The sequence below is a fragment of the Miniopterus natalensis genome, chromosome 15, assembly GCF_054644295.1.
Source record: "Miniopterus natalensis isolate mMinNat1 chromosome 15, mMinNat1.hap1, whole genome shotgun sequence".
Taxonomy (NCBI): domain Eukaryota; kingdom Metazoa; phylum Chordata; class Mammalia; order Chiroptera; family Miniopteridae; genus Miniopterus; species Miniopterus natalensis.
In genome coordinates this window covers 6,691,344-6,712,615 of record NC_142095.1, presented here as the reverse complement: position 1 = coordinate 6,712,615, position 21,272 = coordinate 6,691,344, and the positions used below count along the sequence as shown (strand labels likewise).

The 21,272-nt window shown below is 46.0% G+C and overlaps 1 protein-coding gene across 5 annotated transcripts; it reads right to left on the bottom strand.

Moving 5' to 3' along the window:
• Window positions 1-3,312: 3,312 nt before the first annotated feature.
• Window positions 3,313-20,419, bottom strand: SEC22C (SEC22 homolog C, vesicle trafficking protein). 5 transcript variants are annotated; one of them, XM_016196137.2, is made up of 8 exons: window positions 20,275-20,419; window positions 19,302-19,464; window positions 12,923-13,131; window positions 10,325-10,488; window positions 8,234-8,413; window positions 5,952-6,070; window positions 5,480-5,545; window positions 3,313-3,854 (listed from the first exon to the last, which is right to left on the bottom strand). In XM_016196137.2, the coding sequence occupies exons 3-8, from the start codon at window positions 13,102-13,104 to the stop codon at window positions 3,654-3,656; spliced, it is 912 nt and encodes a 303-aa protein (XP_016051623.2). In that variant the 5' UTR covers window positions 13,105-13,131; window positions 19,302-19,464; window positions 20,275-20,419; the 3' UTR covers window positions 3,313-3,653. The 5 variants fall into 5 exon arrangements, with proteins under 5 accessions (XP_016051623.2, XP_016051622.2, XP_016051624.2 ...); XM_016196136.2 differs by lacking the exon at window positions 20,275-20,419 and adding an exon at window positions 19,938-19,983; XM_016196138.2 differs by lacking the exon at window positions 19,302-19,464.
• Window positions 20,420-21,272: the final 853 nt, after the last annotated feature.

Genomic DNA, 21,272 nt, shown 5'->3' with positions numbered 1-21,272 from the left:
TGTTTGGTCAAAATAGATCTTTGTTGTGACATGAAAACAGTAAGATGCTGTATACCATGGACAGCAAGCATTCAGGAGCACGTGACGCGGTTGCCCTGGCTCCATCAGCCTGCATCTTCCATGCTCTTAGTAGAAAAGTCCATTGAACAAAACAGAATCCCGGGGGTCATGTGACTGACGCATTAAACACTACTTCTGAAGCAACCCCAGAATCACATAGGCATAAGGGGTAGAGAAGGTCATAGGTACCAAGCACAGGCTAGAGGGACAGAATGGATTTGATAAATTTACCCTAAATAAAAGGTGCTTGTGGGCAACAGCCCCACCATCGGTACACAGAGCCAGATGTTTCCATATCCGGCCATTCCCAGATTCTCCTGACAGCCCGTTTCCACAGGTTCCCTGCCAATGACGTTGCCCCAGCAACAGAAGTTTGACATCACTGCTCCCAGATGGGAAAATCAAGAGCTCTCCTCTTTTGGGGAGAGTCCTTGAGGTTTGGTCCCTGGCTCCCTAGGACAGGCCTGAACCACAATTAGCAGAACTGGCCTCCCTGAATCCTGGAGGCCCCAATGCCAATGGTGCCAAGGGCTCTGTGCCTGGAAGGCAGGGGGCAGGTCCAAGGGGCAGAAAAGAGGCCGCTCCCTTTCTGGGGTGAAAAACAAGGTCATTCACATTGCAGTACCATAAAATGCCCCTTTTTTGTAAAGGCCAGATGTGGCCGTGCTGCGCCACCTGAAGTGAGCAGAAGGATGTCTGTGTAGCAGGTAAAGTCGAAGCCTCCTTCCTGCACACAAATGGTGGGTTCGCCAGTATTCCCCTCCACTGGGCTTTTGTCCTCAGGACAGCATGCCAGGGAGCGGGCTGATGCTATGACCATTTCCCAGATTCGGACGCTGGGCCTGAGGGGCAATGACTCGCCATTGTGGGGCTGTGTGAGCCAAGCCAGGCCTCCGCCCAGCTGATGGGCATGCTCCTTCCCTGGCCTCACCTCTCAAGGGCACGTCTGCCCTTTCCTCCTCCCTATGAACACTTGGCGCACGGGTGGCGCTTCCCTGCACCTGGGCAGGCTTTGGTGCAGGAACAACGGAATGCGAACCACCAGAGCAGGGCCCATAAACACTCCCATCCCTGTGGGCCCTCGGGCCTCGCCCACGCTGAACTGAGCCAGCAGCGGGTTCTCTGAGGGTCCTGCATGTTACAATGCACAACCGACTCCTTTGAGGCACAGCCAACAGCAGCCCTGGGTGGGGGGGCAGCCCGAAGCCCCCACATGCTGAGGCACTTTTAAGGTTTTTGTTTTCAATGTTATTTCAACTAGTCCCAGATCTCACCCTGCGGGGTGGGCTGGGCGGGTGGCCTTTAACCACTGGGAAACAAAAGGGGCTGGCACAGCACCAAGTCCGTGGTGGCGTGAGAATAACTACGGCCACATGCAGCCAGCTTTCCGGCACCGAGGATGACACAGAGGGGCCTCAAAACTCTAGGCCTGGACCAAGCCAACCCTGAGCCTGGGACTTCCCTTGGACAAAACCTCCAGCCCTTTTCCTATCAGTAGTTTCTTCCTCCAGTGAGCTGAGGCCTCTATTAGCTGACTGTAAGCTAAACAGTGCTTATGCGGTCATTAGTTTGCTTGGCTAGTGCCTCTTCAACCTTTGACTTACAAAATAAATCCCAAACCCCAGGCAGGTGTAACCTGATGAAGAGCACATTCACCGGAGTGTGGATAACAGGGCCACTAGTGCAGGGGGCAGTCCCCAGGAGGGAGACCCCTTCAAGGACTGCCTGTAATGCTTGCTGAATGTGGGTCACAGGCTCAGACACCCGAGCATCTGGGGTATAGCGCTACATGGCAGCACCCATAGCACTAAAAAAGAAAACAAGTCATTTGTAAGCTGCTCTACCAACTTTTAAAGCTTTTTTTGTGCTTCTAGCATAGGATTTGTCTCGCCTCCTTGGCTTCCCACTCTATTTTCCCATCTCTTCAAAATGATCTCCCAGAAAGCCTGAACATCCACCTGCTGGACATGCAGAAAATTATGCCTAACCAAAACCAATGGAAAGACTACTCTGAAGTTTCCAACTGAGGATGTTGCCAATAGAACTTTCATATTCAGATATTTTATTTGATTAAAAATAGAAAATTCTGTTATAAGAAAATAAAATTACTCTGGCAACATTTCCCCAACAGTCTCTAGTCACATAAGTTTGTCTTTCTTAAAGTGATACCAAGGTAGCTCAGTAACAGTACACCACCAGTAATAACTGAGTACAACCAAATTCGCTGAAACAATATTCTTGCTTTCCCCATGTGCGCAGTATTTCTTGCAATGGTTTTCAACTTTATCAAAATGGGATTTTTTAATTTATCAAGACTACATAACTCAACTCGAAGTATCCCATGCCATTGTGGCTGAGATGTTCAGGTTCCAGACTTCTATCAAGAACAATCCAAGGGCAAGTCTCAGAAATGGCCTCTTGACTGGTACTGCAAAACCTAAGGGATCTGACTCAGACCCACATTTTGGAAAACTATGATCAGTATTTTGACAATGAGAGATACAAAAGGAACTTTTCAGAGCACAGGGTTAATTACATATTTATAAAGCTTTTAAAAAGTTAACACCTACTTAACTCTTATTCATAAAAAATGAGGCCCTTGACCCAATTAAGATGAATGGAAAAGGTATAGAGGAGTGATTAATCTGGGAGGTCTTCTGGGAACAGGGTCAAGTATTCTTCTTCATTAGAATGACAGGCCCCGGCCGCCTCGTGCACGGCCGACGGCGTCCATCAAGTGCACCTGCGTGAACCCGTGTGGCCCTCACTTACTCCAGTTCACGACTCGCCACAAGGAATCCTGAAATCCTCATTTCTGCTCATGCTTATAAGCTTATGATCCAGTAGCACTAGTTGCTCAATTAATTTTTAAAATATTCAGATATATCCTGTGAATAAATACGAAACATTTCTGTACCCACACAGTTGCATCACCACACAAGATTACGTATAAATTAAATAAACTGAGCTTTCCGAACCATTTTCTTGGCTTCAGTCTGTCCTTACCCTAAATGGAGTTCAATTTATACCCAAAATATATTGAGCTATTCTAAAAGTATCATATTGATAACTATCCTAAGTTATCAAAAAATATAAACAAAATTTATCTTGTTTATATTCAAGATCCATATTTTTAAGTGTTTAATTCACCCTGTTCTGACCCTCTAAAGAACGAATCGAGTCACATCTAGACTGAAAAGCTGATACAGATTTGAAAGCAATTCCTCAAAGACAATTGCCAATTACTAAAACTGGTATTACCGAATCTAGTGGTTTATTGCATCATTCAGTTTAAAAGGCCAAAATAATTCCTTTCTGATCTTCCAATAACGCCCGTTCTGAATCGAGCCCCCAGCGCCTGCTGTCCTTGGTAAACGTGCCGAACTGGAGAGCCGGCAGCAATGCTCAGCATGACACCGGGCCTGGGTATTGAGGGATCTCATGCCCCCAGCTGCACCTGTTAGAAGCCCCCAAGTCTTGCTATCAGTCCACCTGGGTCGAAATGAACTTCAAGGATGGAAACGTGAGTTGGAGTCGAGAAGCCAAAAGAGAAACACGGATGACCCTCTTGTGAAAATCGAAGGGTCCGCTCCTCATACTCCACAGTCAGAGGGCTTCTCCTGAAGCTGCCTCGTCAGTATCTGGTGTGAGGACAGAAAGGCCACTCCGATGTGGAAAAGGATCTGCCAGAGGTTCCGCAGCCCAAGCAGGTACACGTTGCCCAGGCAAATAGAGAGCAGCATCAGCACCACCTTCGCCGTCCTGGCTGGACTGTAGAACAGGTACAAGTAACACTGAAACGACACCAGGAGGGGAGCCCGATCAGAGACGGCCAGGTGCAAGGCTCACTTCGCGCACCTGCCGATGGCGTCGGTTCATGCACTTTAGCTTACTACTCGGAATTCATTACAGTGGGGCTGGGACTCGCTGGGTGAGTCGCTGTTAGTCACCGGATGAAGTGGAGATTTGGAAGAGAGAAGGAAAGTGAAACAGGTATCAAAGGAGGAATTGGAACACTGCACTCTTGAAAGTTTAGGAAATATAGACAAAAATGCCCAGGCTGCGGGCTGCAGAGGAAGAAGAGGTGGGGGTGAGGGGCAGACGGCCAGGCCAGGACACCCTGACTGGCCTCCCAATGACGGTGTCCCTCAGGCGTTCACCACGGGGAAGAAAGCCAGTGGGAGGAGCTATGCTTTCCCTATTTTAGCTTTTCCTGTTGCAATTACATAGGGTCTGCTGTTCTGGAGACAGCTCCCTTATCTTGTCTTCAAAAGCGTCTTAGAGACAGGGAAAGGTCTCACAGCAGGGAGAGGGTCTTATACTTTGTATAGGGCTATCACATGGAAAAGAGGCTGGTATTGTTCTGTAAAAGGTAGAAACAGCCTTTTGGTTTGATGTTTTTTTAAAAAAGCACATTCTCAAAACACAGAGCAATCTGACAAAGGCTCAGCTACAGTGGGAGGGAGAGATCCCCATGGGAAGAGCTAACAAATGAGAAGGCAGCTGAGGCATGAACGTAGAGCTGTAAGATCCCGTGAAGCCCTGACACGCAGCTCCTGGAAACAGTCCACAGGCAACTCCCAAGGTTTTGGAGACTCATTTCTAAAAAATGAGTGCATTTTCCATTTGGGGTTGAAAATTTCTTCTTGCACAATCACGTAATTCTTAAAAATACACTATTTTAGAATGTATGTAGAGGAAAAAGTGCCCTAAGAAAAGACATGTTAATTTTTTTTTTAAAGCTTAAAGATGAGGAGAAAGTACTAAAATCCTAGCCCAATGGAGGGCAAGTAAAGAGAATTAAAGTCAGGTTTTTACTAAAATTAACTTCTGCAGATTCAAAAGCTCCTTTTTACTCCACCCCTTACATATGCAGCTTATCTGAAAATAACTAAATAATAAAGCTCTCTAGTTAATGTTATAATTTTTGTCTTATTTTCTAAGGACATATTTGAGTCAGATAGTATTACAATTAACAACATTTTCTACCTAGTCCTTGTTTTAAAAACACATATGTAGATGTAACATAGATGTGAATTCCATAGGAAGACATTTCTGAACTTGGGTCGTCCAACAACAAGCAGGAGGGAGATCCTGCCTCACACCAGTCAGGCCCAACCCCATCCCCCTGCAAGCTCATCCCACCCTTCCTGGGAGGCAAGTCCAAATTCCTGCCTTTAGTCTGCCTCCGCAGGGCAAGTGGCTTTCCCCTGAGCCCAAAGTTCTTGTTCTGTTAAATGAGAGGATTGGGCAGGATGGGCCTAGGGTCCTTCCGCTAAGAGGTGGTATTGTTCATGATTTTAACCAAGGCCCTGGTGGAACAAAAACAGAACCTAGAAACTTGTTGATGGTTCCAACAATAGAACAAAATAAGGCCATCGTTTTAACACACTCACCACAGTATTAACATTTCACTCACCTGGAAAATGCAGGCTACGAAAGGAATAAGAAAAGCCAGAATATTTCCGATTTCCTCGTGGGCGATCTAAAACAAACAGGAGGAACACGAGAAAGGAATATTTAAGTGAAAGGAAACACTATCCAACCTGGTATGGTTGACAGCACACAACCCCTGGCTGCGTGAGACACAAGTGCCTGTTTATTATCAGAACAGGGGTTGACATGCAATTGTTTTCAATGACCTGGACACACCTTGCACCCACCTGTCCCCACGCATCTGTGCTAAGCCCTCAACCTGAAATGCCCCCAACAACCCCACCACCTTTCAAAATCCTGCTCATCTGTCAATACTAAGCTTTCCCTAATTCCTCCCATCACATCACTAAGGAGGTCACCATACTCTGCTTCGTGCTCACGAGGCAGGGACTATGTCTGACCATCAGATCCTTCCACCATGTGTCCTTCCTCTTAAACTGTAATGAAAAGGTTACCTGTAAAGAATGCTCTGCAAGGTGAATCCCACGGACGAGATTCAGAGCAGCGCACATGATGTTGAGAACAAGCGAGAGGATGCCCAGGGCCGTCACTGGTTCCATCCGGAAATTAGGAGCTTCACAATGAAAATAATAATAATTGTCTAGTGAAAATAATTTCCACATGGAAAGAAATAAACAAAGACATTAACTAGTCCTCCCCTAATGATAGGTTATGCTAAACACACATATTAATTTAAACAGCAGCTGTAGTTAGAGGGGGAGAAGGCAAGAAACGAAGGACAGAATGGATCTGGGAACCCGAGATCTGGGAAACATTGTCTGAGCAAGTGCAGGTTTCTCAAGTGTTTAATCTCCATTCTAAAGCAGTGGTTCTCAGCCGGGGGCGATATGGCCCCTCAATGGACATGTGGCCATGTCTGGAGACATTCTGGGTTGTCACATGGGGGATAGGACATTACTGGCATCCACTGGATAGAGGCGATGAATGCTCCTATATATCCCACAATGTACATACAAGGCAGCCCCCACAACAAAGAACTATCCAGTACGAAATGTCAGCAGGGTGGAGAAATCCTGACTTAAAGCAACTTACAGCTTTATTTGTAAATTAGCTGTCAGTTTCTGAAAGCATTTCTATTAAACATGTCAATCCTCAGCCTGTGAATGCTCCATCCACTCTTTTTCTGACAAAGACAATATTCAGTGTCATGTGCACTTGCACAGAAATTCCCAGCAAATGTCATTTTAAAAATTCTAACATAATTGGGAAGAGGAGGGAAACACCGATTATTTAGGCTACAAGCTGCTTCTGGAACTCTAATAGGAAGAAATGGCCATTCTCTCTCTAAAGATAACTGCTGGAGTTGACCCTGGTTCACAAAGTTAAACGGTGTCCCATCCATTCTCTTCCTATGCTCCTTCCAAACCATCCTTTCCTGTCCTTACATTTCCCACATACACAAACATGCACACACACGCCACACACACAACTATCCAGCCGCAACCCCACTGGTGCCTACTGTTAGTGTGTTAGTTTCCACCGAGCAAGTCAAAGTTCCTGTTAGAACAGAACAGGCTACCTGTAAGGATTTTAGCCTCGGGACAATAGGGTGAGTCAAAGCACAGTATAGTGTCCTAGAAAGACAGGTAAGTTGACACTTTCTGTATTTGCTCCTCTTGTCTAAGTGGTTAAAAAACAAAACATATATTATATTACAAAGTCACCCCGTCTTCAGATACGGCAAAGGAGAGCCATGAGGTTCAGCTACCCAGTCTTCCTTCCACAAAAGTTAAGTTCATCCCCGACACAAATTACAACTTACTGAGAGCCAATTCAGGAATTTATTGGTTGAAACATTAAAACACAAAGTTAAGCCAAAATCATGAACACTTTAAATATACAATTTTTAAAATTCAAGCAATGAGTTTAGTGTAAGGCAGTTAAAATAATTAGATTGTTATAGTATAAACAGCTCTTTCTTTCAGAGCAAAATTCAGCTCTACATAATTTCAAGTCTTATAATGTAAATATCCACTTTAATTAAAAATTGGTTTAATTATGGGTAATTGTAAACAAGGAATGCCAACAATCATGCTTCGCGATACACTAGGCACCGAGTGGCTAAGGCCAGGCTGTCACAGAATGCCGGGCATGGGGATCGCATTCTCTAATGCCTGGCTCTTCAGGTAAGGACTCAGGTATCCTCAGGGACAGAGGGATGTCCCCAGGTCTCACGGAGAACCAGAGAGCAAGGGCACCAGAAGCCCCGGCTCTACCCCTGCCTTCCCCTCCCTCCATCAAGGAGGGCAGGAGATTTGTGATGTTTCACGCAGTGATGAGATAAGCATTCACTGTCAAGGGAGGGAGGGAGATAGATAGATAGATGATAGATAGATAGATGATAGATAGATAGATAGATAGATAGATAGATAGATAGATAGATAGATAGATAGATGTACAAATCTGTATAAGTGACTTCCAGCAAAAGAGAATGAATCTCTTTACAACATTTAAACCAGTAGACTTCACCCTGGGTAAGAAAACAACCTGCCAAGTCACTCTCTCCTGAATGTCATGAGTCAACTCCCCTCAGATCAACTCACTGTCATAATAGTCAAGTTTTTTATGACAGCCATCTGGAAGCAAGGTAAGTCCATATTTTCCCCCAGATATTTTATACACCCCCCCAAAATACGTTCCTAGTGAAAGAATGCCACGTCCCTTTGAAGTATATAATATCCCCTTCATCAACATCAGAGAGCAGCAGGCCACTTACCAGGCTCCAGGTGCATCTGCGTGCGGCCGTTCATCACCCCATTTGCAGCGTCTGTGTCCCCCAGAGTGAGAACCGCCGGGGGCTGTGACTCCAGCTCCTCCTGAATTTTTTCTAAGCTGCTCCCCAACTGAGTGAAACTCATATAGTTAAAATGCCACTTCACTTTCTGAATGACGCTGTCTGCAAAAAGAGAGCACCCCAAGTTGAGCATTTTCATCACAAGGATGTTATAAGACAATATATACAAAATGAACTTTACATTTCCAAGCAAGCTAATGTCAGCCAGCTTCTCAAGTGTGTCAAGCTGCACATAAAGGTCAAATACCCACTACCTATCATCAGCAGTCTCATTGATCTCTCTAGAGCAGAGGGATAAAAATGTGATAGGCTCTCTACAGAGAAGGCAACACTGCCTTCCAGTGCCTCAGTGATGAGGGAGCCGGGGGTAAGGACTCGGTTCTTAGCTCAGCCACCTGTGACAGTATAATCCTGGGCAACTCAGAATATTTCTAAGCTTAAAAAATGGGGGTGGTTATTCTCAACCTGATTATCTCAAGAAAGGCATGTGAGAAAAAAATTACATGTGAATGTGTTGTGCAAACTAGGATTATATATTGGAAAGGTATTGATTTTAATTTTTTTATTTGTTAGTATTAACAAATAAAAAAAGTTTTAATGAATATCTGAAGCAAAGTTTCATACATACCGGCAAAGTAAAATCGCTTATGAGTCTAACATCAATACACTTTCCTCCTACCCCACTCACTCAATAATGGGCAGACACGAGCTGGGAAGTTGGGGCACACGCACCACTTCAGAAAGAAGGCACGAGTACAGATGAGGGGAGAGAAGAACACAGGCCACTGGTTCCAAGTCAAATGACGACCAAGGGACACTGCGGCTGTGACCTGTTTGGGGACAGCATGCCCTCTTCGCAGGAAGAAGCTGGGCTGAGAGCAGGTGTTTGACTAGGGCTCCCAGGGAGTCAGGGACAGAACTCTCAGTCCATGCCACAGGTCGACCAGGCTGGGGCCTGCCTACCAGGGAGTTCCCCAGCACCTTCTGGTGACACCAAAAGAGGGTGCTGGCTGGATCCCCGATGGGCCGGCCAGTAGGCCACATGAGGGACGGTGAGGGCTATGGCTACAGCTAGAGAGCATAAGCGGCAACACGTCCAGGTGCTGGCCTGCACCTGACCCACAGAGCCGACTGCTGCCAGCCCCTCACTCAGGAGCGTCACAGAGACAGCAGCTGTCCACACAGACCACAGGTGTCCTCCAACTGCAGTTCTACTCCTGTCCTCCCAAGAGCTGAGTGACTTAGCTCACACCTGAGAAAAAGTCCTTCCACTCTCATCAGCACGCTGCGGCCCACAGCCCCGAGCCCTGCCCCCGCACCCGAGGCCTGTCGGCACCCAGGAGGCAGCATACTCGTCCAGAGCAGCGCTTCTCAGACCCGAGTGAAGGACCAGTTTGCTCTTATTTCTAAACTCCTGCAGACTAATACTTTGATAAGATACAATAAAACATCCTGGAGGAAAGTCAAATCACTGTAAGAACTTCTAAATGCTTATTCTCGCTTTCTGAACAAGTCCGCTTCTCAGCCTCGTAAGCTCTAAAGCAGGGTGGGCACGATTTTCTTAAAGGGCCAGAGAGTGAACGTTTTAGGCTTGTAGGCCACACATGGTCTCTGTCACAACTACTCAACTCTGCTGGTGACGGGCCAAAGCAGCCACCGGCTACCCGAAGAGGACTGAACGTGGCTATGCTCCACTTTATTTACAAAACCAGGTTCTGGCCCATGGGCCACAGTTTACTGACCCTGCTCTCGAGGGCTGTGGTGACTAACCTATATAGCTCTCACCATGCCTCCACCCTGCCCCTAGGCTCTGGAGAGATGACAAGCCAGAGTGATAAACCTGGAAGTTTCCAGACCTCTTCCATCACTGTGAAATCTCATGGTACACGGCTCTTCTCCAGTGATCTTTTATTGCACCTCCAATGACTTTCCTTGATGGTCAAGGCCTAATCTAAACTATGAATCTACACATACCGTGAGAGAGAGCAGTAAATACAAAGGAGGGTTACAAACCAAATTCCAGAAAGGCATACGGCCTAGAGGCTAGGCCAATGCAGGTGGTGTCGTAGGAAGCTGTGAATTCCCACCACAGGGTCTCCAGGAAGCAGAAAGCCATGGCTGCTGGACACTGGTGGGAGCAGATAGCCATGCAGGCCACATCCCCCAACGAAGAAAAGCTGAAACAAAAGGGTGACATCTACATTACCAGGAAGAGACCCATGGATTCCCACCCAACACCCAGACGCAACCTCGTCTCAACTCTGGACTTGCTTTGCCTTGAACAGTCCTGGAGCTGTTTGCTGCATATATGTGTGTCCTCAGCTAGACCCACCTGGGACTGGGACTTTCTCACACTTCCTCTCAAATGCACAGCAGTGTTTGCCACTGACACCGTGTGATCACTCTACTTATTCACAGTGAGGATGTATGTTCCATCAGAGGGAAGGAACCTCAGACTTCTCTGTATCTTAGAGGAAAACGGTTTTCTTTTTTAATCTACATCAAAAGATTTTCTCATGTTAGCTCATACGTGCATCCCAAAATAAAACCTACTCCTTTTCAGGCTATCACGCTATCATTTTGCGTTCTGGGGACTCTAGTTCCCCTTGCTGTGGTGTCTACTGACTCCCACTCATCGAGGACTATCTCCTCCAGTGTTTCGGTCATTTTACTGAGAGCTCATCACTGCGGAGCCTGTTTTCGCCTGGAAGACTCCCGTGAGGTCTGACTTGTGGCGCACTCTCCCAGAGGGGTCTGTGTCTGCCTTGGCCTGCCACTCTGCAGGGCCATCAGTCTGGAACAACACTGATATCTGAACCTGGGCTTGGGAATTCCTAGCCTGTGGGGAGTATAAAGTATAAACTCAGGCTCTAATCCAACATGAGGGACAGAAGCAGGGTGTCAGTTTCTTAGGGGAGATTTTATTTTTGCTTCTCATTCAAAGGCAACTAGAGATGAGTTACCCCTGTATTGGTGGGTAGACTATTTCTCCCCATCGTTGCACTAGGGCTGAAACCCACTTTTATGCATGGGTCCTACTCTGACCCCTCACTCTGCATAAGCTCAAAGGCCTCTGTTTCGTGGTGCTGAAACTCACACCCTGAGTTTACTATGACTGGTTACCCAGGAGCCTCAGCATCAGTCCACACACTTCCCACCTCGTCATTCTGTTCCCCCTTCGTTTCTGGCACCTTGGGATTTCCTCAGCTACACATTTGTTTAAATTTTTATATATATTTACTCACATTTCTGGGTGTTTCTGACATAAAGGTTTTTAGGTTATATTGATCCACCAACTTTATTGTACTTGGACGTCTACATAAAAATGTTTCCAAGTTTTAAAAAGTTCCTCCTTGTACAAGAAACTTCCCAGCAGAGCCTAAGTCTCTCTAGGGTGAAGGTGCTCCTATCTGGAAGAAGACCACTATTTGTGGGCTGAATTGTGTCCCCTCAGAAGATAATGCTGAAGTCCTAACTCCTATTACCAGTGAATATGACCTTATTTGAAAATCGTCTTTGCAGATGCAATCAAGATAAAAAGAGGTCACAATGGATTGGGGAATAACGGATTAGGGTGGGCCTTCATCCATGACTGGTGTGAAACCTGGTCAGAGACAGAAGGAAGAAGCCCATGTAACCAAGGAGGCAAAGACTGGAGTGAGGCTTCTGGAAGACACAGAGTGACAGGACTGCTGGCAGCCACCAGGAGATGCTAGAGAGGCACGGGAAGGATTCCTCCTTAGAGCCTGAGAGAGAGCATGCCCTGCTGACACCCTGACTTCAGACTTAAGGCCTCCAGAACTGTTAGGGAATAAATTTCTGTGTTTTTTAAAAGGCAGTTTGTGGTAATTTGTTATGGCAACCCTAGGAAAGTAATTCAATTCCTTAACTACAAAATAAGCTACGGTACTGCTCACCTGTAAGGAAAAAGATCTGTTTCCTCTGTGAAAATGGTGACTATTAAATTCAAAATACAAATGAGTAGAACATTTTATACTGCACTTTTCAAAAAATGGAAGTGCCCAGAATTTCACTTGAGTCCTGGACTTTTTCCCTTAACAAAGAAAAGGCTTCCTATTTGAGGCCCAGCACCAAGTTCCCATAGGATGTCACATTATCACAGCGCAATGAGGAAGATGGTTTCAGGCACCCGGAGAAAGTAGTCAGACGTGGGCGGATGCAGCTCAGTGCTTGCTCCTGAGCACCCACGCTAAAAAAGCAAAACCTGAAGTCAAGTCTTTTTTCTTATTTTCTTGGTTTCTCACTCTCCTTTTCCTTCCCTGCCATTTTAATCTAGCATCTCTTCCCTCTTCACCCTTTTCCCACGCCTGCATCTAGTGCAGAAAAAAACTACTGAACTAAAGGCATGTACATTTTTTGAAGGCGGGCCTCCCAATGCCCACGGGCACTCAGCTCACAGGGACAACAGCTGGAGCAGCAATGCTGGAGGCCCCTCGACTCCATTGTGAACACACACAACCTCCGACCACTGTCTGAATGCTGGATCTACTTTTTAATACACACTGTGATCAGCACAATGCTACCTGCACATATGGTTACAAGTCACCCCGGTGTCGCTGCTGTTCTGGGAAAATGAACATGCTTGCTTACTGTATATTGAAGTCCCGTCCTTGTGCAGAACCTCGACCTGGATACTGGGCCAGTCGCAAGGCTAAAGTCTTGAGCCGTCTCCTGATTTCCAGAAACTCCTGGGTGTGGTAAAAGTCAGTGGAGGCCGAGAGGGGCAGTCCATCCCTCACCCTTACCACACAGGCAAAGAGGATCATGGACATGGTCCGCAAGAGAAGTCATGAGGACACCTGAGGGAAGTAAAGGTCACCTTGTTACTGAGGACCAGATGGCAGTGCCAGAGACACCCTGCCCTCGAAATGTGCCCTGCTTCTCCTGCACCCCCAATAATTGCAAATGTTGCTTCTATTATTATTTCCCTGCCTCTACGGCTATGTCACTCCCAATTTTTCTCCCTGTCTCTTCTTTACGTGTAATCCTCCTATTCTTTCTCACTAATGAATCTCTCCTTTTCCAGAATTAAACCAACCGGGATTAGGGAGAAAGGAACAGAGAAGCAAAAAAGCAGGACCAAAGGGCTCAGGAACAACAGCAATACCAGTGGGTAGCAGGACACAGACAGCAAGATGACCCCGAAGGGACAGGACATGCCTGACGCTGAAGCAGCAGGGATGGGGTCCAGGGACTGGTGCATTTAGGTCACCCAGGGATGGAGGTGCTGAGCAGTTTAGCTGCCATATCCTCACCTGCAGTAGAGGGATTCTAAGCATCTAACCTAAAGCAGGTAGCAAGGAGAGCAGAGGGCAGAAGTGGAACTGAGAGAGCATAGCATGTCCTCCTGAATTTCTGCAAATTTTTGATACAGAGCCAGTCTTCAAAATGATGGCTGAGCTCCTACAGATGGCTAACGGAAATCATTTAACAAATTATATTACAGTAAGATCCTCAATATTTGGCCTTGATATGTGAGCACCATTAAGAAACAAAAGGAAACAGATTCTGAGCCCTCATGGTGCCTTTAGCAAATTAGAACAAGGTACTTCTCTGGGTAGCAGCAGCCTGGCTGGGGTTTAGCCCCATCTGTTAACTCTGCAGGTGCCTGTACAGGACATAAGCATGCACATCTGCATGTGGCAGCCCCGCAACCAGGGATTAGTGAGGTGGCCATTACAGCTTTAAAGGGTCTTTCCATTCACCCACCCTTCCCGTTTCATAGATCCTGTTTATCAGCTCCCCTACTTGAGAAGATGTGAATAGGTTGGTACATTGCTGGGCTCTCTTCCAAAGAACTCTAGGGATGTAACCTTATCTGGCATCTCAGTTCCTGTGAGCTGTGGGAAAGGGGAGCCCCCAGAATGCACATCACTTTTGTCACCTGTGTATTCTTCGCCTGTATCTGCCACTCTTCTAATCTCCCCATATCCAAACCCACATCAAGGCCTGTCTCCAATCCACCCTTTCCATGAGACCTTCCCAGGCCTACCCACATATGTGCCCTGCCTGGGAATCCAACCTGTGCACTGGATGACACTCTAACTAACTGCACCACCCGGCCAGGGCTAGCAACAGTTTTTAAAGACTTACAGGGCACAAAGAACTGACAGAGATAGGGGAGGATTACAAGGGCTTAGGGTCTAAGCAAGACCTTCAACTTGCCTGCTACCGTGAGAACAGTGTTAATCAGTTAGAGCCATTCTGCAATGCATGCAGAGGAGTGTTTAAGAACACTAATAATATAGATGTTTCTAAGAACAGTACTTGCTTAAAAAAATACAATGAACAATGAGATACCAGGAGAGTCAGAGACAGGACAGAAATACCTGAGGCAAAATAAGACAGATACTCTTTTGGAAGCTGAGTAGAGTGTATGTTCTTCTAAGGGAAATCAGCATGCATTTATTCCAACTGTCAACCCCAAAATACTGTCTCTAGTGCTATCTTTATTGAGCATCTACTATGTGCCAGGTATCATGCTGAACCAATAAAAAGGAAACAGTGACCTTCCCAAGTGATAGTAATCATAAGAACCACTCTGCAGAGGACCCTGAAGCCCATCCTGGCTCCACTGCATCCACTCTATCCTGGCAATCAAATAGCATTCAAGGCAAATAGAACATGTTCTTCAGTTACTAGTTACTAGTATTGCAAACCACTGAAATCCACAGCCATTTTTAATATTTAAAAATATTTACGGTGCCTAACTGGAGGTGACCCAGTGATGCTAACTGCTACTTGTGTTTGTGTGTATGTGGGAGGTGTCAATGCACAGCTGCCTGAGAGGTGGAGGAATTGTACTGCTGCTGTGCAAGGGTCTAAGAACAAAGACAACACCCTCAACACCTTTCCTCTGTGGAAATGCATTTTGTATTTCGAAAGATGAAAAAAATTTAAAACATAGAGAGAGAGGCTCATGTTTGCATTCTCCATTGTGCTTTGCACAATGTAGGGATTTGATGTTTGTGAATTCAGGTTCTGAGCTATTATGGGACAGTCTGTACTTAAACAAACGCTCTTACCACTGCTCAAAAAAGAATGAACTGGGCCCTGGCCGGTGTGGCCCAGTTGGTTGAGCATTGTCCTGTGCACTAAAAGGTCGCTGGTTTGATCCCCAGTCAGGGCGCAAACCCAGGTTGAGGGTTCGATCCCCCATCGGGATGCATGCAGGAGGCAACCAGTTGATGTTTCTCTCACATCGATGTTTCTCTCTCTCTCTTCGTCTCCCTTCCTCTCTCTCTAAAGTCAATAAAAACATATTAAAAAAAAAAAAAGAATGAACTGGAAACTTCTGCTTCGGGAAAGGTGGAGTTGAAGTACTTTTTTCTATATCCACTAAATACAACTAAAACCTATGGACCTTATACATAAAATAAACATAAGGTCCTGAGCAGTGGGGAGAAGGCAGACTGGCTAAGAGACCCTGGGGGCCTGAGGAATGACATGGCTGGGAGTTTCCTTGCTTTTCTTTTTGCTCCTATATCCAGTCGAACTGCTGGAGGAGACAGCAACCCAGAAATGCCAATGGCATAGACAAAAAAAAGGCAAGCCCAGCAACAACAAAAGAAGCCTGCCCTCTCTAGAGAAAGGTGCAGCCTAGCAAAAGAGAAAACTTTTAGGCCCCGAAGTTCTACTGAAGCCAAACACCACAGAAAAACACTGTAGCCGTCACATGCCCAGCAGCAAAGGCCGACCGAAGAGCTTTAGACTCCTGCTCTTGCCTGGTGGTAACGAGGTGCCCCCTCAACTCCCCACCCTGCCAGGGCAGGGGCAGGGAAGACTGAATAGGGAACTACAGACAGCATGAGCAACCTCACATGTAAGCCTGACAACACAGAACTTGAAAAGCAAAACTACCTCAATTCACCCGATATGAAACAGGTCATTTCAACAAGCCCGTAACTACATTTCCTATTAAGAAAATTTCGTATGTAATTTTGAAACTTCTGAAAAGGAACGCTCCAGGCCCAGATGGTTTCACTTGAGAATTCTACCAAATGTTTAAAAAGGAATGAACAGCAGTTCTGTACATTCTCTTCCAAAAAATACAAGAGGAGGGAACATATCTGATCATGTACTTTAGATATCTGGAATTTATATTTTTAAAAAACTCTCAAAACTCAACACTAAAAAGACAAACAACCCGTTAGAAATGCGCAAAGTACATGAACAGACATTTCACGAGAGGATATACAGATGGCAATAAGCAAATGAAAAGATGTTCAGCATCACTAGCTATGAAGGGAAATGAAACTTGAGATCACAATGAGATAATACTACATATTTATCAAAACAGCTAAAATGTTTTAAAGCAACAATATCAAATGCTGGCAAGTATGAGGAAACTGGATCCCTCATACATTACTAGTAGGACTGTAAAATCTGGAAAAGTTCAGCAATTTCTTGTAAAACTAAACATGTAATAAACAAAGGATCTATCAATCACACTCCTGGGCATTTATCCTTGAGAAATAAAAATGTATGTCCACACAAAGACCTGTGTACAGTTGTTCATAATAGCTTTATTTGTAACAGCCCAAACTGGAAACCACCAAAATGTCCTACAAATAGTGAATGGTTAAACAAAACATAGTACATTCATACCAGTAGTACATTCATACTACTCAGCAGTAAAAAGGAATGTACTGAAACACAGAAAAACTTGGATGGATCTCAAGATCCACTGGGTTCAGGGAAAAAAGCCAACCTCAAAAGGTCACATATATATATGAATCCTTTTATGTAATGTTCTCAAAATGACAAAATTATAGAGCTGGAGAATTGATTAGTGGTTGCCAAGGGTTAGGGATGGTGGGGGGCAGGGGAATAGGTGTGACTATAAAGGGACAGCAAGAGGAAAATCATTGGGGTGATAGAATAATTCTGTATCCTGACTGTGATGGTGGTTACAGGAATCTACATGTGATAGAACTATACACACTTTATATCAATGTTAATTTCCTGGATCTGATAGTATAGTTACATAAGATGTAACCAAAGGGGAAAACTTGGTGAAGGGTACAAGGGACCCCTCTGTACCACCTTTGCACCTTCCTGTGACTATAATTATTTTAAAATAAAAGTTGAAATAAAAAATATTAACTTAATGTCTTTATACCACTTATTTAAATTATGCTCATACTTTTTATGTTCAAATGTCATTTTTAAATATCTCTACGAGAATAACCTTTTCTGCTAATTAATTGTAGTTCTGATGATTTATGCATGAATGTTGAAGGGTGGGTTTTATAGTGAGCAGCTCCATGACTACATAACATTTTCAAACTGGAAGGTACTATCATCTCAGGTTTTATTAAAATAAAAGCTGCTTGCAGATTTAGTTTTAAACAGGAAAGCAGTGGAATGAATCTGGGAAATCATGCCACAATTACAGAAAAAATATTACACAAGGACAAAAGCAGACTCAGAGTGTTCACAAAGAGACACCAGTCTGTCTTCCAGGTCTTACCAGTTCCTTCTACAGGCCATTGGAGCTTGTAACCTGCACTGTGCCTGCCACACATTAGGAAGCCCCCAATAAAAACTACTAAACGAATGAATGACCTAAGGGGCTGCCTTATTTTTGCTCACTGAAACAAGAAATGTGTGTTCACAGATCCTGCCCTATTCTGACCTATACAGGATGGGGCAAAAGTAGGTTTACAGTTGTTCATGTGGTAATACAATGAGCATTTTTCCACAATAAATCTCTACTTGGAGAGGAAAAGAGAAGGAGGTTCCTATCGATGGAATTTCTTATAAGTAGAAACTGAACTAGCAATCAAATAGACAGCCCCGAGGTACTCTAGATTGGACAAAAATATTTTCATCTGCCTCCCCTGTTTCCTAAACCCTCTTCTCAGCTCATTTATAAACTGCTCATGTTACAGATAATCCCTATGCTATCAGCAAAGACTTTGTGCCTAGCTGGAGGCCACCCTTGTTCCCAACGTATTTATTTTTTTCTCTCCCCTTTACCCTTAACCCTCTCCCAAATCCCTGCCCCATACACTCCTCCTCCTCCCTCCAAAAGAGAGGAAGAAAGGGGGAGAGAAACACAGCATTAAATGACCAGGCCTTGCAAAATAGCAATTTAAACAAGCAAAACAAGTTTCATTTGGCACACAAATGTTCAAACACAAGTTTTCACCATAAGGCATATTGCCCACTCCTCATCTACATAATACAGAAAACAAAATTGAGTTATGTCACCCTTATTGAATTCACCTTCCATCACAGGACCTAAGATTTGTAGATCGTGCAGGCTCCTCTGTTCCACTTTGCTTGGGGATGTCATTTGTTAAAGCTAAGGAGAGTAGGGGACGGAACTTGATAATAACTAATATTATATGTCAGGCTAGGAACTTTCACACTGATGATGTTATTTATTGCTAATAACTATGAGGCAGGCATAATCTACACTGGATGGGTGGGAAGACTGTAGCTCAAGGCTCAAGCGGTAGGGCCAGGATTCAAACCCAAACTTCATTATTGGAAATATTTGAAAGCCTATAATCTTTCCACTACACTGCTGCTTCTCAAATCCAATCTTTGGTATCACAGCTACTCTATTTCTCTAAAATAATTCCTTCTCCTAGGGCACTGATACTCAAAACTAATCAGAGACCTGTTAACGGGAACCTAGAGTTTCACTTGTTACAACTGCTCCTTCCTCATTGTATTACTTTGAATTAAGTCAGTTTTCCTCTCTGACCACCAGTCACCTTCTGGATGCAGCTGATCTCTGAGGCTCTTTGAAGAATAAAAAACTTTGGGACCCCCAAATGCCCTCTGTGTGTAAACACAAACATTCAGAGCTGTAACATCACCATCTAAAACAAACGCTATTAGGTGGCTTTTAATTCTATTTAGCAGGATTACACCGCTTTCAATTATTTACATTTTCAATTTGCTAAAATTTTCTTTATCAGAATCAATCCCTTTGTCAAATTTAATGAAGACTTACCCTACCCATCGGTCTGAGCTTTTTTTTTTTTTTTTTTCTGACCATGTCACAGATTTCACCACTTTTCATCACAGGTCATATTCCTTGGTGGCTTTGATTTCTTCTATCCTAATTCTTCCCTGGAGCGCTTTATCCCTCTGGCTCTGGAGGTCTAGATGTAAGCCTACAATGGACACAAAAGTACACCGCCTTCTCCTACGCCTGCTGATCAGGAAAGCTGGTCCAGGGCACCCCCTACCTGGTAAACCACACCTTATCGGACCTGCAGCTGAGGGAAGCGTGCTATTAAAATCAAGCAATACTCCCATCGCGCCTTCGCGGGTACTGCAGGGAATCGTCGCCCGCTCTTTTGGACACACCCCGTCTCCTCCCACCGGAAGCGGAGCTCTACGGGCATCTACCCGCGGAGGGTTCGCAGGTGCGCGCTCGGGCTCATCCCGGAGGCCCGGGAGTAGCGGGCACTGGAGGGGGAGTCAGGTGGGCGGCCCGCGAAGCCCGGGGAGGGGGCCAGGCCGGGCCTGACGGAGGGGCGGGCCCGGAATCGCCTCCACCTCCAGGTCCGCCCTGCGCCACACCGGACCCCGCCTGCTCGCGGCTAACGGGCCGCTACGCCCGCCTCCGCCGGGCAGCCCTCACCTCTCCCGGACGGCGGCCTCCGGGAGTCAGCAGCCCCCGTCCGCGCCGCCGAGCCACCCGCCGCCTCCTCCGCCACCTTAGCCCACGGGGCGGACCCAGCCTGGATCACGGGCGGCCCAGGCGCAGGTAGGCGACCATGCGCATGCGCAAGCCTTCAACTTCCATTCGCTACTGCTAAGGAACACTCGCACCCGAACCGACCAATCCCGGCGCGCCTCCACCGCCCCTCCCTCCTGAGTCCGGAAGGAGGTAGTTCTTAAAGGGCTACGACCCAAATACCGAGGAGGCGTGGCTTGGCGCGCCCCTTCCAACTTTCTACCCATTTCGCGGCTCTCACCCGTGTGGGTTTGAGGTCCGAGGCTGTAGTTCCCAACGTCCGGAGGTGCGAGGAGGCCTCGTGGTCGAAACTCGATTCTTGTTGGAGTAGCAGACGGGACTGACGCGCGGATGCAAAGAGGTTCAGCGTGAAGGCGCGACACGCCCGGGGCGTGGGTGCCGAGGTCCACGAGGCTGGGCGGCAGACCTGAGATAGGCAAACCAAAGAGCACAGCCTCCTGCCAACCTGGATGAGGTGCCAAAGTCTAGGGGCGCGCCCCAGTCTGGGTTGGAGGCGCTCACGGATGGCTGGCTGGCTCAAGGGAGACTGGGAAGCAGAGTTCGTCCATTAATTGTTCCAACAAATTTTGAGCACCTGCTATGTGCCAGGCACTGTGCCAGGCACTGCAGACAACGAGAGGAACTCCTGACACTAAAAACTGTGAAGAGAGGAGGGCAGAGTGAGAGCACCCATCAAACAATCACACAATGTGTGCTTGAATACGACCTGGGATATGAGCTCTTCAGAGAGGAGCAAGGTGTTTGAGAACATTTGCAGGAGCTTCTGGCCTGGACTTTGCGGTCCAGGGAGGCCTGTCTGAGAACAGGACACTGGCTTAGTAGCTACCTAGACAAAGGGGAGAAAAGGGTTTCAGACAGAGGGAAAAGTATGTATAAAGAACTCTGTGTGGAAGGCAGGAGGACTCCTTGAGGGGTGAAAAGAATGCTGTTGGGGGGTCCGGGGGAGTTAGTATTTAATAGGCACAGAACTTCAGTTGGGCAAGATGAAAAAATTCTGGGAATGGATGGTGGTGAGAGTTGCAGAACAATGCGCTTTTACTAAATGCCACCAAATTGTACATTTTAAAATGGTTAAATGGTAAATTTTATGTCTATGTTGCCGCAAAGAAAGTTAAGAAAAATGAAATCCAGACTTCAGAGAGAAAAGGAGTAAAGTGAGAGCCCCTAGGGAGACTAGAAGGGGGAAGACCATATGGGATCCTGTAAGCCATGGTAGAA